The sequence below is a fragment of the Ascaphus truei genome, chromosome 4, assembly GCF_040206685.1.
Source record: "Ascaphus truei isolate aAscTru1 chromosome 4, aAscTru1.hap1, whole genome shotgun sequence".
Lineage (NCBI taxonomy): Eukaryota > Metazoa > Chordata > Amphibia > Anura > Ascaphidae > Ascaphus > Ascaphus truei.
The window spans coordinates 128,849,868-128,866,265 of NC_134486.1; the positions used below are offsets into that span (position 1 = coordinate 128,849,868).

A 16,398-nucleotide genomic window follows, 5' to 3' on the forward strand; every position below is an offset into this window, starting at 1 on the left:
CACAGAGACGCACGGGCACAGAGACGCACAGAGACGCACAGACACGGACACAGAGACGCACAGACACGGACACAGAGACGCACAGACACGGACACAGAGACGCACAGACACGGACACAGAGACGCAAGGACACGGACACAGAGACGCATGGACACAGAGACGCAAGGACACGGACACAGAGACGCACGGACACGGACACAGAGACGCACAGACACGGACACAGAGACGCACGGACACGGACACAGAGACGCACGGACACAGAGACGCATGGACACGGACACAGAGACGCACGGACACAGAGATGCACGGACACAGTCACAGAGACGCACGGACACAGAGACGCACGGACACGGACACAGAGACGCACGGACACAGAGACGCACGGACACGGACACAGAGACGCACGGACACGGACACAGAGACGCACGGACACGGACACAGAGACGCACGGACACGGACACAGAGACGCACGGACACGGACACAGAGACGCACGGACACAGAGACGCACGGACACAGAGACGCACGGGCACAGAGACGCACAGAGACGCACAAACACGGACACAGAGACGCACGGACACAGAGACGCAAGGACACGGACACAGAGACGCACGGACACGGACACAGAGACGCATAGACACGGACACAGACGCACGGACACGGACACAGAGACGCACGGACACGGACACAGAGACGCACGGACACAGAGACGCAAGGACACGGACACAGAGACGCACGGACACAGAGACGCATGGACACGGACACAGACGCACGGACACGGAGACGCACGGACACGGACACAGAGACGCACGGACACGGACACGGAGACGCACGGACACGGAGACGCACGGACACGGAGACGCACGGACACGGAGACGCACGGACACAGAGACGTACGGACACAGAGACGCACAAACACGGACACAGAGACGCACGGACACGGACACAGAGACGCACAGACACGGACACAGAGACGCACAGACACGGACACAGAGACGCACAGAGACGCACAGACACGGACACAGAGACGCACAGACACGGACACAGAGACGCACAGACACGGACACAGAGACGCACGGACACGGACACAGAGACGCACAGACACGGACACAGAGACGCACAGACACGGACACAGAGACGCACAGAGACGGACACAGACGCACGGACACGGACACAGAGACGCACGGACACGGACACAGAGACGCACAGACACGGACACGGACACAGAGACGCACGGACACAGAGACGCACGGACACAGAGACGCACGGACACAGAGACGCAAGGACACGGACACAGAGACGCACGGACACAGAGACGCATGGACACGGAGACGCACGGACACGGACACAGAGACGCACGGACACGGAGACGCACGGAGACGCACGGACACGGAGACGCACGGACACGGAGACGCACGGACACAGAGACGTACGGACACAGAGACGCACAGACACAGAGACGCACGGACACAGAGACGCACAGAGACGCACGGACACAGAGACGCACAGAGACGCACGGACACAGACGCACAGATACGGACACAGAGACGCACGGACACAGAGACGCACGGACACAGAGACGCACGGACACGGACACAGAGACGCACAGACACAGAGACGCACGGACACGGACACAGAGACGCACAGAGACGCATGGACACAGAGACGCACAGAGACGCACGGACACAGAGACGCACAGATACGGACACAGAGACGCACGGACACAGAGACGCACGGACACAGAGACGCACGGACACGGACACAGAGACGCACGGACACGGACACAGAGACGCACAGACACGGACACAGACGCACGGACACAGAGACGCACGGACACGGACACAGAGACGCACGGACACAGAGACGCAAGGACACGGACACAGACGCACGGACACGGAGACGCACGGACATGGAGACGCACGGACACGGACACGGAGACGCACGGACACGGACACAGAGACGCACGGACACGGACACAGAGACGCATGGACACGGACACAGACGCACGGACACGGAGACGCACGGACACGGACACAGAGACGCACGGACACGGACACGGAGACGCACGGACACGGAGACGCACGGACACGGAGACGCACGGACACGGAGACGCACGGACACGGAGACGCACGGACACGGAGACGCACGGACACAGAGACGTACGGACACAGAGACGCACAGACACAGAGACGCACGGACACGGACACAGAGACGCACAGAGACGCACGGACACAGAGACGCACAGAGACGCACAGATACGGACACAGAGACGCACGGACACAGAGACGTACGGACACGGACACAGAGACGCACAGACACAGAGACGCACGGACACAGAGACGCACAGAGACGCACGGACACAGAGACGCAAGGACACGGACACAGAGACGCACGGACACAGAGACGCACAGACACGGACACAGACGCACGGACACGGACACAGAGACGCACGGACACGGACACAGAGACGCACAGACACAGAGACGCAAGGACACGGACACAGAGACGCACGGACACAGACGCATGGACACGGACACAGACGCACGGACACGGAGACGCACGGACACGGACACAGAGACGCACGGACACGGACACGGAGACGCACGGACACGGAGACGCACGGACACGGAGACGCACGGACACAGAGACGCACAGACACGGACACAGAGACGCACAAACACGGACACAGAGACGCACGGACACAGAGACGCACGGACACAGAGACCCACGGACACAGAGATGCACGGACACAGTCACAGAGACGCACAGACACGGACACAGAGACGCACAGACACGGACACAGAGATGCACGGACACAGTCACAGAGACGCACAGACACGGACACAGAGACGCACGGACACGGGCACAGAGACGCACAGAGACGCACAGACACGGACACAGAGACGCACAGACACGGACACAGAGACGCACAGACACGGACACAGAGACGCACGGACACGGACACTGAGACGCACAGACACGGACACAGAGACGCACAGACACGGACACAGAGACGCACAGAGACGGACACAGACGCACGGACACGGACACAGAGACGCACAGACACAGAGACGCACAGACACAGAGACGCACAGACACGGACACAGAGACGCACAGACACGGACACAGAGACGCACGGACACGGACACAGAGACGCACAGAGACGGACACAGAGACGCACAGACACGGACACAGAGACGCACAGAGACGCACAGACACGGACACAGAGACGCACAGACACGGACACAGAGACGCACAGAGACGCACAGACACGGACACAGAGACGCACAGACACGGACACAGAGACGCACAGACACGGACACAGAGACGCACAGACACGGACACAGAGACGCACGGACACGGACACAGAGACGCACAGACACGGACACAGAGACGCATGGACACAGACGCACGGACACAGAGACGCACAGACACGGACACAGAGACGCATGGACACAGACGCACGGACACAGAGACGCACAGACACGGACACAGAGACGCACAGAGACGCACGGACACAGAGACGCACAGAGACGCACGGACACAGAGACGCACAGATACGGACACAGAGACGCACGGACACAGAGACGCACGGACACGGACACAGAGACGCACGGACACGGACACAGAGACGCACGGACACGGACACAGAGACGCACGGACACGGACACAGAGACGCACGGACACGGACACAGAGATGCACAGAGACGCACGGACACAGACGCATGGACACGGACACAGAGACGCACAGACACGGACACAGAGACGCACGGACACGGACACAGAGACGCACGGACACAGAGACGCAAGGACACGGACACAGAGACGCACGGACACAGAGACGCATGGACACGGACACAGAGACGCACAGACACGGACACAGAGACGCACAGACACGGACACAGAGACGCACAGACACGGACACAGAGACGCACAGACACGGACACAGAGACGCACAGAGACGCACAGACACGGACACAGAGACGCACAGACACGGACACAGAGACGCACAGACACGGACACAGAGACGCACGGACACGGACACAGAGACGCACAGACACGGACACAGAGACGCACAGACACGGACACAGAGACGCACAGAGACGGACACAGACGCACGGACACGGACACAGAGACGCACGGACACGGACACAGAGACGCACAGACACGGACACGGACACAGAGACGCACGGACACAGAGACGCACGGACACAGAGACGCACGGACACAGAGACGCAAGGACACGGACACAGAGACGCACGGACACAGAGACGCATGGACACGGAGACGCACGGACACGGACACAGAGACGCACGGACACGGAGACGCACGGAGACGCACGGACACGGAGACGCACGGACACGGAGACGCACGGACACAGAGACGTACGGACACAGAGACGCACAGACACAGAGACGCACGGACACGGACACAGAGACGCACAGAGACGCACGGACACAGAGACGCACAGAGACGCACGGACACAGACGCACAGATACGGACACAGAGACGCACGGACACAGAGACGCACGGACACAGAGACGCACGGACACGGACACAGAGACGCACAGACACAGAGACGCACGGACACGGACACAGAGACGCACAGAGACGCATGGACACAGAGACGCACAGAGACGCACGGACACAGAGACGCACAGATACGGACACAGAGACGCACGGACACAGAGACGCACGGACACAGAGACGCACGGACACGGACACAGAGACGCACGGACACGGACACAGAGACGCACAGACACGGACACAGACGCACGGACACAGAGACGCACGGACACGGACACAGAGACGCACGGACACAGAGACGCAAGGACACGGACACAGACGCACGGACACGGAGACGCACGGACACGGAGACGCACGGACACGGACACGGAGACGCACGGACACGGACACAGAGACGCACGGACACGGACACAGAGACGCATGGACACGGACACAGACGCACGGACACGGAGACGCACGGACACGGACACAGAGACGCACGGACACGGACACGGAGACGCACGGACACGGAGACGCACGGACACGGAGACGCACGGACACGGAGACGCACGGACACGGAGACGCACGGACACAGAGACGTACGGACACAGAGACGCACAGACACAGAGACGCACGGACACGGACACAGAGACGCACAGAGACGCACGGACACAGACGCACAGAGACGCACAGATACGGACACAGAGACGCACGGACACAGAGACGTACGGACACGGACACAGAGACGCACAGACACAGAGACGCACGGACACAGAGACGCACGGACACAGAGACGCAAGGACACGGACACAGAGACGCACGGACACAGAGACGCACAGACACGGACACAGACGCACGGACACGGACACAGAGACGCACGGACACAGAGACGCACAGACACAGAGACGCAAGGACACGGACACAGAGACGCACGGACACAGAGACGCATGGACACGGACACAGACGCACGGACACGGAGACGCACGGACACGGACACAGAGACGCACGGACACGGACACGGAGACGCACGGACACGGAGACGCACGGACACGGAGACGCACGGACACAGAGACGCACAGACACGGACACAGAGACGCACAAACACGGACACAGAGACGCACGGACACAGAGACGCACGGACACAGAGACCCACGGACACAGAGATGCACGGACACAGTCACAGAGACGCACAGACACGGACACAGAGACGCACAGACACGGACACAGAGATGCACGGACACAGTCACAGAGACGCACAGACACGGACACAGAGACGCACGGACACGGGCACAGAGACGCACAGAGACGCACAGACACGGACACAGAGACGCACAGACACGGACACAGAGACGCACAGACACGGACACAGAGACGCACGGACACGGACACTGAGACGCACAGACACGGACACAGAGACGCACAGACACGGACACAGAGACGCACAGAGATGGACACAGACGCACGGACACGGACACAGAGACGCACAGACACAGAGACGCACAGACACGGACACAGAGACGCACAGACACGGACACAGAGACGCACGGACACGGACACAGAGACGCACAGAGACGGACACAGAGACGCACAGACACGGACACAGAGACGCACAGAGACGCACAGACACGGACACAGAGACGCACAGACACGGACACAGAGACGCACAGAGACGCACAGACACGGACACAGAGACGCACAGACACGGACACAGAGACGCACAGACACGGACACAGAGACGCACAGACACGGACACAGAGACGCACGGACACGGACACAGAGACGCACAGACACGGACACAGAGACGCATGGACACAGACGCACGGACACAGAGACGCACAGACACGGACACAGAGACGCATGGACACAGACGCACGGACACAGAGACGCACAGACACGGACACAGAGACGCACAGAGACGCACGGACACAGAGACGCACAGAGACGCACGGACACAGAGACGCACAGATACGGACACAGAGACGCACGGACACAGAGACGCACGGACACGGACACAGAGACGCACGGACACGGACACAGAGACGCACGGACACGGACACAGAGACGCACGGACACGGACACAGAGACGCACGGACACGGACACAGAGATGCACAGAGACGCACGGACACAGACGCATGGACACGGACACAGAGACGCACAGACACGGACACAGAGACGCACGGACACGGACACAGAGACGCACGGACACAGAGACGCAAGGACACGGACACAGAGACGCACGGACACAGAGACGCATGGACACGGACACAGACGCACGGACACGGAGACGCACGGACACGGACACAGAGACGCACGGACACGGACACAGAGATGCACAGAGACGCACGGACACAGACGCATGGACACGGACACAGACACAGACACAGAGACGCACAGACACGGACACAGAGACGCACGGACACGGACACAGAGATGCACAGAGACGCACGGACACAGACGCATGGACACGGACACAGAGACGCACAGACACGGACACAGAGACACACGGACACAGAGACGCACGGACACGGACACAGAGACGCATGGACACGGACACAGACGCACGGAGACGCACGGACACGGACACAGAGACGCACGGACACGGACACGGAGACGCACGGACACGGAGACGCACGGACACGGAGACGCACGGACACAGAGACGTACGGACACAGAGACGCACGGACACAGAGACGCACAGACACGGACACAGAGACGCACAGACACGGACACAGAGACGCAAGGACACGGACACAGAGACGCACAGACACAGAGACGCACAGACACGGACACAGAGACGCACAAACACAGAGACGCACAGACACAGAGACGCACAGACACGGACACAGAGACGCACAAACACAGAGACGCACGGACACAGAGACGCAAGGACACGGACACAGAGACGCACAGACACAGAGACGCACAGACACGGACACAGAGACGCACGGACACAGAGACGCACGGACACAGAGACGCAAGGACACGGACACAGAGACGCACGGACACAGAGACGCACAGACACGGACACAGAGACGCACGGACACGGACATAGAGACGCACAGAGACGGACACAGAGACGCACAGACACGGACACAGAGACGCAAGGACACGGACACAGAGACGCACGGACACAGAGACGCAAGGACACAGAGACGCACGGACACGGACACAGACGCACGGACACGGAGACGCATGGACACGGACACAGAGACGCACGGACACGGACACAGAGACGCACGGACACAGAGACGCATGGACACGGACACAGAGACGCACGGACACGGACACAGAGACGCACGGACACGGAGACGCACGGACACGGAGACGCACGGACACAGAGACGCACAAACACGGACACAGAGACGCACGGACACAGAGACGCACGGACACAGAGACGCACAGACACGGACACAGAGACGCACAAACACGGACACAGAGACGCACGGACACGGACACAGAGACGCACGGACACAGAGACGCACGGACACAGAGACGCACGGACACAGAGACGCACGGACACAGAGACGCACGGACACAGAGACGCACGGACACAGAGACGCAAGGACACAGAGACGCATGGACACAGAGACGCAAGGACACGGACACAGAGACGCACGGGCACGGACACGCACGGACACGGACACAGAGACGCACGGACACAGAGACGCACGGACACGGACACAGAGACGCACGGACACGGACACAGAGACGCACGGACACGGACACAGAGACGCACGGACACGGACACAGAGACGCACGGACACGGACACAGAGACGCACGGACACGGACACAGAGACGCACGGACACGGACACAGAGACGCACGGACACGGACACAGAGACGCACGGACACGGACACAGAGACGCACGGACACGGAGACAGAGACGCACGGACACGGACACAGAGACGCACGGACACAGAGACGCAAGGACACGGACACAGAGACGCACGGACACGGAGACAGAGACGCAAGGACACGGACACAGAGACGCAGGGACACAGAGACGCATGGACACGGACACAGACGCACGGACACGGAGACGCACGGACACGGACACAGAGACGCACGGACACGGAGACGCACGGACACGGAGACGCACGGACACGGAGACGCACGGACACAGAGACGCACAGACACGGACACAGAGACGCACAGACACGGACACAGAGACGCACAAACACGGACACAGAGACGCACGGACACAGAGACGCACGGACACAGAGATGCACGGACACAGTCACAGAGACGCACAGACACGGACACAGAGACGCACAGACACGGACACAGAGATGCACGGACACAGTCACAGAGACGCACAGACACGGACACAGAGACGCACGGACACGGGCACAGAGACGCACAGACACGGACACAGAGACGCACAGACACGGACACAGAGACGCACAGACACGGACACAGAGACGCACGGACACGGACACAGAGACGCACAGACACGGACACAGAGACGCACAGACACGGACACAGAGACGCACAGACACGGACACAGAGACGCACAGAGACGGACACAGACGCACGGACACGGACACAGAGACGCACAGACACAGAGACGCACAGACACAGAGACGCACAGACACGGACACAGAGACGCACGGACACGGACACAGAGACGCACAGAGACGGACACAGAGACGCACAGACACGGACACAGAGACGCACAGAGACGCACAGACACGGACACAGAGACGCACAGACACGGACACAGAGACGCACAGAGACGCACAGACACGGACACAGAGACGCACAGACACGGACACAGAGACGCACAGACACGGACACAGAGACGCACAGACACGGACACAGAGACGCACGGACACGGACACAGAGACGCACAGACACGGACACAGAGACGCATGGACACAGACGCACGGACACAGAGACGCACAGACACGGACACAGAGACGCATGGACACAGACGCACGGACACAGAGACGCACAGACACGGACACAGAGACGCACAGAGACGCACGGACACAGAGACGCACAGAGACGCACGGACACAGAGACGCACAGATACGGACACAGAGACGCACGGACACAGAGACGCACGGACACGGACACAGAGACGCACGGACACGGACACAGAGACGCACGGACACGGACACAGAGACGCACGGACACGGACACAGAGACGCACGGACACGGACACAGAGACGCACGGACACGGACACAGAGATGCACAGAGACGCACGGACACAGACGCATGGACACGGACACAGAGACGCACAGACACGGACACAGAGACGCACGGACACGGACACAGAGACGCACGGACACAGAGACGCAAGGACACGGACACAGAGACGCACGGACACAGAGACGCATGGACACGGACACAGACGCACGGACACGGAGACGCACGGACACGGACACAGAGACGCACGGACACGGACACAGAGATGCACAGAGACGCACGGACACAGACGCATGGACACGGACACAGACACAGACACAGAGACGCACAGACACGGACACAGAGACGCACGGACACGGACACAGAGATGCACAGAGACGCACGGACACAGACGCATGGACACGGACACAGAGACGCACAGACACGGACACAGAGACACACGGACACAGAGACGCACGGACACGGACACAGAGACGCATGGACACGGACACAGACGCACGGAGACGCACGGACACGGACACAGAGACGCACGGACACGGACACGGAGACGCACGGACACGGAGACGCACGGAGACGCACGGACACGGAGACGCACGGACACAGAGACGTACGGACACAGAGACGCACGGACACAGAGACGCACAGACACGGACACAGAGACGCACAGACACGGACACAGAGACGCAAGGACACGGACACAGAGACGCACAGACACAGAGACGCACAGACACGGACACAGAGACGCACAAACACAGAGACGCACAGACACAGAGACGCACAGACACGGACACAGAGACGCACAAACACAGAGACGCACGGACACAGAGACGCAAGGACACGGACACAGAGACGCACAGACACAGAGACGCACAGACACGGACACAGAGACGCACGGACACAGAGACGCACGGACACAGAGACGCACGGACACGGACACAGAGACGCACGGACACAGAGACGCACAGACACGGACACAGAGACGCACGGACACGGACATAGAGACGCACAGAGACGGACACAGAGACGCACAGACACGGACACAGAGACGCAAGGACACGGACACAGAGACGCACGGACACAGAGACGCAAGGACACAGAGACGCACGGACACGGACACAGACGCACGGACACGGAGACGCATGGACACGGACACAGAGACGCACGGACACGGACACAGAGACGCACGGACACAGAGACGCATGGACACGGACACAGAGACGCACGGACACGGACACAGAGACGCACGGACACGGAGACGCACGGACACGGAGACGCACGGACACAGAGACGCACAAACACGGACACAGAGACGCACGGACACAGAGACGCACGGACACAGAGACGCACAGACACGGACACAGAGACGCACAAACACGGACACAGAGACGCACGGACACGGACACAGAGACGCACGGACACAGAGACGCACGGACACAGAGACGCACGGACACAGAGACGCACGGACACAGAGACGCACGGACACAGAGACGCACGGACACAGAGACGCAAGGACACAGAGACGCATGGACACAGAGACGCAAGGACACGGACACAGAGACGCACGGGCACGGACACGCACGGACACGGACACAGAGACGCACGGACACAGAGACGCATGGACACGGACACAGAGACGCACGGACACGGACACAGAGACGCACGGACACGGACACAGAGACGCACGGACACAGAGACGCACGGACACGGACACAGAGACGCACGGACACGGACACAGAGACGCACGGACACGGACACAGAGACGCACGGACACGGACACAGAGACGCACGGACACGGAGACAGAGACGCACGGACACGGACACAGAGACGCACGGACACAGAGACGCAAGGACACGGACACAGAGACGCACGGACACAGAGACGCATGGACACGGACACAGAGACGCACGGACACGGACACAGAGACGCACGGACACGGACACGGACACAGAGACGCACGGACACGGACACAGAGACGCACGGACACGGACACAGACGCACGGACACGGACACAGAGACGCACGGACACAGAGACGCACGGACACGGACACAGAGACGCACGGACACAGAGACGCAAGGACACGGACACAGAGACGCACGGACACAGAGACGCATGGACACGGACACAGAGACGCACGGACACGGACACAGAGACGCACGGACACGGACACAGAGACGCACGGACACAGAAACGCACGGACACGGACACAGAGACGCACGGACACAGAGACGCACGGACACGGACACAGAGACGCACGGACACGGACACAGAGACGCACGGACACAGAGACGCACGGACACAGAGACGCACGGGCACGGACACAGAGACGCACGGACACAGTCACAGAGACACACGGACACAGAGACGCACAGACACGGACACAGAGACGCACAGACACGGACACAGAGACGCACAGACACACAGAGCCGCACAGAGACAGAGGCACATACACACATGGATACACACACGCACACAAGGAATTCACAGTTACTATACATATAGTAGTACAAATAGTTAATATGGGGGGGAGCTGCGCATGCACGTTCTAAGTGAAACTTCTTTGCGTTTTGGCACTAAAATTCTGTTTTTGATTTTAATTAAAAACATCATCATCACAAATACAATTTCTGTGACAAAACAGTGACAAAACACAAAGAAGTTTCACTTAAAATGCGAGTGTTCGGCACACACACTTTTTTACCCAGAGACCTCTGATCGCACTTATTTGGGTCAGATGACGTTCACATTGATACAGAATGCTTGTCTAACCATGGAGGCCAATTGTCTAAAATTTGTAGGGAATATAATCATGACAGAAAAGAGCCATTGAGGGGTTGTTCATTATTGTGATAGTGCCGATCGGGGCACTGTCACATGGATCTGTCATTGACTCGAAATTGGAGTTTCTGTGCAATACTGTCCAGATGTGTGAACATTAGACAGAGCAAAGGGATACCATCTCTAATTACCCTAATCTGATTTAGGACCATAGTTACGATTCATAGGGTTGCTTAGTGTCCAGTATTGAACCGAACTGTCCTGTATTTGGATACTCTGTCCAGTAAAAAGAGAGGAGGAAATAGCATGGAGTGGGAAGAGGCAAGAGGGTGTGTGTGTGTGTGTGTGTGTGTTGTGTGTGTGTGTGTGTGTGTGTGTGTGTGTGTGTGTGTGTGTGTGTGTGTCTTGAGCATGTTGCACCTTTCACCATTGTGTCCTGTATTTTTGGAGAAGCCACCATGCAACCCTAGTTATGAAGTGGTTCTCTACCATAAGACACCACTTGCAATCTTTAAACATTTGGACAGAGGAGCTGCAGTGTGTATCTGCAGTGAAAAACATGTATGGGACAGTTATCCTATGATTACACTACAGGGTTCAGAGTTCACTGACCAAAATGAAGAGCATAAAACAACTCTCTCTCTCTCTCTTATTGTTTTGGTAAAGTTTATTGCTGTTGCTATCCAAGTGCTAATTAACATCCCATAAAACCAAACTGTTAAGAAATGTGTCAAATATACTGTACTAATATACAGGACTGCCGGGGGGAGGGGAACGGGAGGACACATTTCCTGTGCCTGGTAGCAGAGGGGAGCCTGCCTGCTACTCACAGAAGTTGAGCTCATCCATCTGGAAGTCGGCTGAAGTTTCATTGATTAGCTGCCGAGCTCCGTCCTCTGCTGGGCTCACAAATAGTGCAGTACACAAGTGGGCCCTTCCATAGAGAGGACGGCTCCCCGGCCCCCTCTTTCTGCTCCCCGACCTGCACCACCCCTCCTCCCCTTGCTCATCAAACTGCCCATATCAAGGCTGTAGTTCGGGGGCCCTGGTGGAGCTAGCCTGCAGCCCCTGCTCTGATATACTGTGATGTGGAAGTAGGCCCCACCTTAGTATTGATTGGCTATTGTGCATTATGTAAGACCCATGTAAATAAGAACTCCCGTCACATTGACACTTCTATATCCTGATCTCAAATAGTAACAAAGAAAGCGAGAGGGAAGAGAAGGCACATCGCCAGCGGCTGCACCGGCAGTAATTGGGTAGTGACTTCTTCCTGAATTATCAGGACGCGCGGCCTAAACAAATGGTGCCTGACTCACTAAACGACCTAATTATAACTCACCGGTGGCCTAGCTGCACCAGGGACGCCAATGACTCCTGGATAATGAATCTTTAATCACCTCATAGCAAGTTGCATGCTGAACACGCTCAGATGATGGATATTAACAGAAGGCGCTTGTTTGCTGTGTTTCTCTAAGCTTTAGAGGGGAGGCATTTTGGCCTAGTCCCAGTACTACACTAGGTTTGTCGACTCATTTCTCATTTTTATGAATGGCAAAATGCCCTACGTATGAACAATGTCGTTATTTAAAGGGCGTTTTCATAGATGAACTTGAATGTATATCCTATTTCTATATTGTACGTGATATAAATCTATATTTCCACAGTTTGGACCGCGACCCAAGTGCGATCACGGCCCATCGCGTAGGGAATTTCCCAGAAGGATTAACGCAGCGGGGGTCCCCTGCTTCTGAATGGGACTCCCGTAGCGCTAATCCTACCGGGCCGCCACCAGTCTGTAAGAGCTGCGCCGAGAGATCAGAGAGAAGCGGCCCCTCTCTCTGTGTGTGTCTGCCTGCACAGCTCTTACAGCAAATCGCATTATTGTTATTATTTTTACATTGGATTGCAGGATGCCGGTATCTCCTGCAAGTTTAAATATCTCGCGTCAAGACTCACTTGACTGGGACATTTAAACAGCCCCAGATACTGGCACCCCATGCTGAGGCTTCTACCTCGGGAAGCAGGGGGTCCCCGGGCTTGAAATTAATGCGTTCTGCTCCGGAGACCCCCTGCTTCATTACCCTGGTGGCTAACCACTAAGGTAATGAAGAGGTTAAACCTGCTATGGTCATTAAGGGTTTAACCCCTCCCGCTACCCCCCTGGAGGCTTAACCTATTATGTGTGACTAATGATGGATTCATAATTACTAAACAAAGACCACAATTAACAGTTGAGGACTGACAAACCCTCTCTTCACCAGAGGACACGAGATAAAGATTGTAAAAACTCAACAATGCTTTATATATTCTACTCGCCACACAAAAAAATCTACTCGACACCTAGTACCAAACGTGTGCTGCTTGGGCCAATATTTACTCGCCCGGGGGTTAAATCCACTCGCCCGGGGCGAGCAAATGTATAGGTTTGTCGAACACTGTATATATATATATATATATATATATATATATATATATATATATATATATGTGTGTATCTGTATATATATATTACAGTGTTAAAGCCGCAATTCTGTTTTCATTTATTTATTATTATTTTTTTACAGTTATAGGTTTGAAGCAGGAGATTTACGAAGCTGAACCGTCTTAATTTCAGCTCTGGGGACCCTCTTTTTCCAGTGTTTCTTACCTCTGTAGCGGTGCCAATATCTATACAGTCGGGGAACTATGTGTCTAACAAAATGGCGGCTTTAACTTTCCCACATCATGCAGACCAATAAGAAGCCGTGGCGTCATCTGTTGCAGCTTCCTGTTTCCCAGCATGACCGGGACATTTAAATTGCACAGGGATACTGGCACCCTCGATGAGCAGGGGGTCCCCGGAGCTGAAATTAACGCGGTTCAAAGACCCGGAGACCCCCTGCTTCAAACCAATAAAAAATGTTTTGTTTTTTAAAGTGTCACCATGTTTTGCTGCTTAATTAGGTATATTTCTCTTATTAAAACATGACATTCCACTGTCCTTAGTTCACTTTAATCTTAGGAGGTATTGCCCTTTCAATGCAACTTTAATATTTTGCTAGCTAAGACTGCTCTTAGCATGTGAGACAGTTTAAAAAAAAAAAAAAAAATATATATATATATATAACTTTGTTTTGCAAGCACTTTCTGCAGAAATATAAAAGCTGGGGTAGAGGCTCAGTGTGTATGGGCCTCACTTGCTCGGGTGTGTTATTGTTTTGTCCAAAGCTTTGCAGGATTTAAATGAACCACTTCAGTTCCCAGGGACTCTGCATCCTATTACACAACAGCGTATCAATGGCCTGCCCTGTACTGAAGGTGTTAAGCAGCTTTCTGGGACAGAGTGCAAAGAGTTTGGGAGCGTGCTGTGAATAATCTGGCCTGTTACTTTTGCAGAACGTGTTGAAGGAGCTGGAGAAGAGGAAGAGCGATCTGAACAGCGTGACGGAGAGCAGCGCTGCGCTGCAGTGCCTGGTGGACGGCAGCGAGGGACTCCTGGAAGAGAAGCTGTGTGTCCTGAACGCCGGCTGGAGTAGAGTCCGCACCTGGACAGAAGACTGGTGCAACACACTCTTGGTGAGGAAACGCACACACATGCTCACACCTCTGTGCACTGGGGGAAATGACTAGTTTTAAAGTCACATTGACTCTGTTCGTGGTTAAAATTTACACTTTCGACCAATTATACAGCGAATGGGCTGCGCCGTCAGGTAAATGTTCTGAATCTGCTTTAAAAAGAAAAGCCGAGAAACAAGACATTGTCTGTGGGCGAGGCTTCTTTCTCTTTCTATCCACTCTAGACACCGGTCAGACAATGTAGCCAGTTTACTTGATGCAGGTTTGTGTAAATTGCAGACATTCGAAGTACAGGAACCGGACGGAGAAGAGGTACTGTAGATGTTGTGGCATAGGCTACATTGTAACATTACTTACAAAGCATTGAGAAAGGTGGTCTGCTTAGCTATAAGGTCCACAATTCTG

The 16,398-nt window shown here is 56.9% G+C and overlaps 1 protein-coding gene across 8 annotated transcripts in view; it reads left to right on the plus strand.

Annotated features, from left to right (window-relative positions):
* The window catches only part of UTRN (utrophin), a 678,467-nt gene that overhangs the window by 221,042 nt on the left and 441,027 nt on the right, over nt 1–16,398 (plus strand). For all 8 annotated transcript variants that reach the window (XM_075596593.1, XM_075596597.1, XM_075596594.1 and 5 more), the window contains one exon: nt 15,814–15,993. In XM_075596593.1, the coding sequence (XP_075452708.1) occupies nt 15,814–15,993 (180 nt within the window). The remainder of the gene's footprint in view (nt 1–15,813; nt 15,994–16,398) is intronic.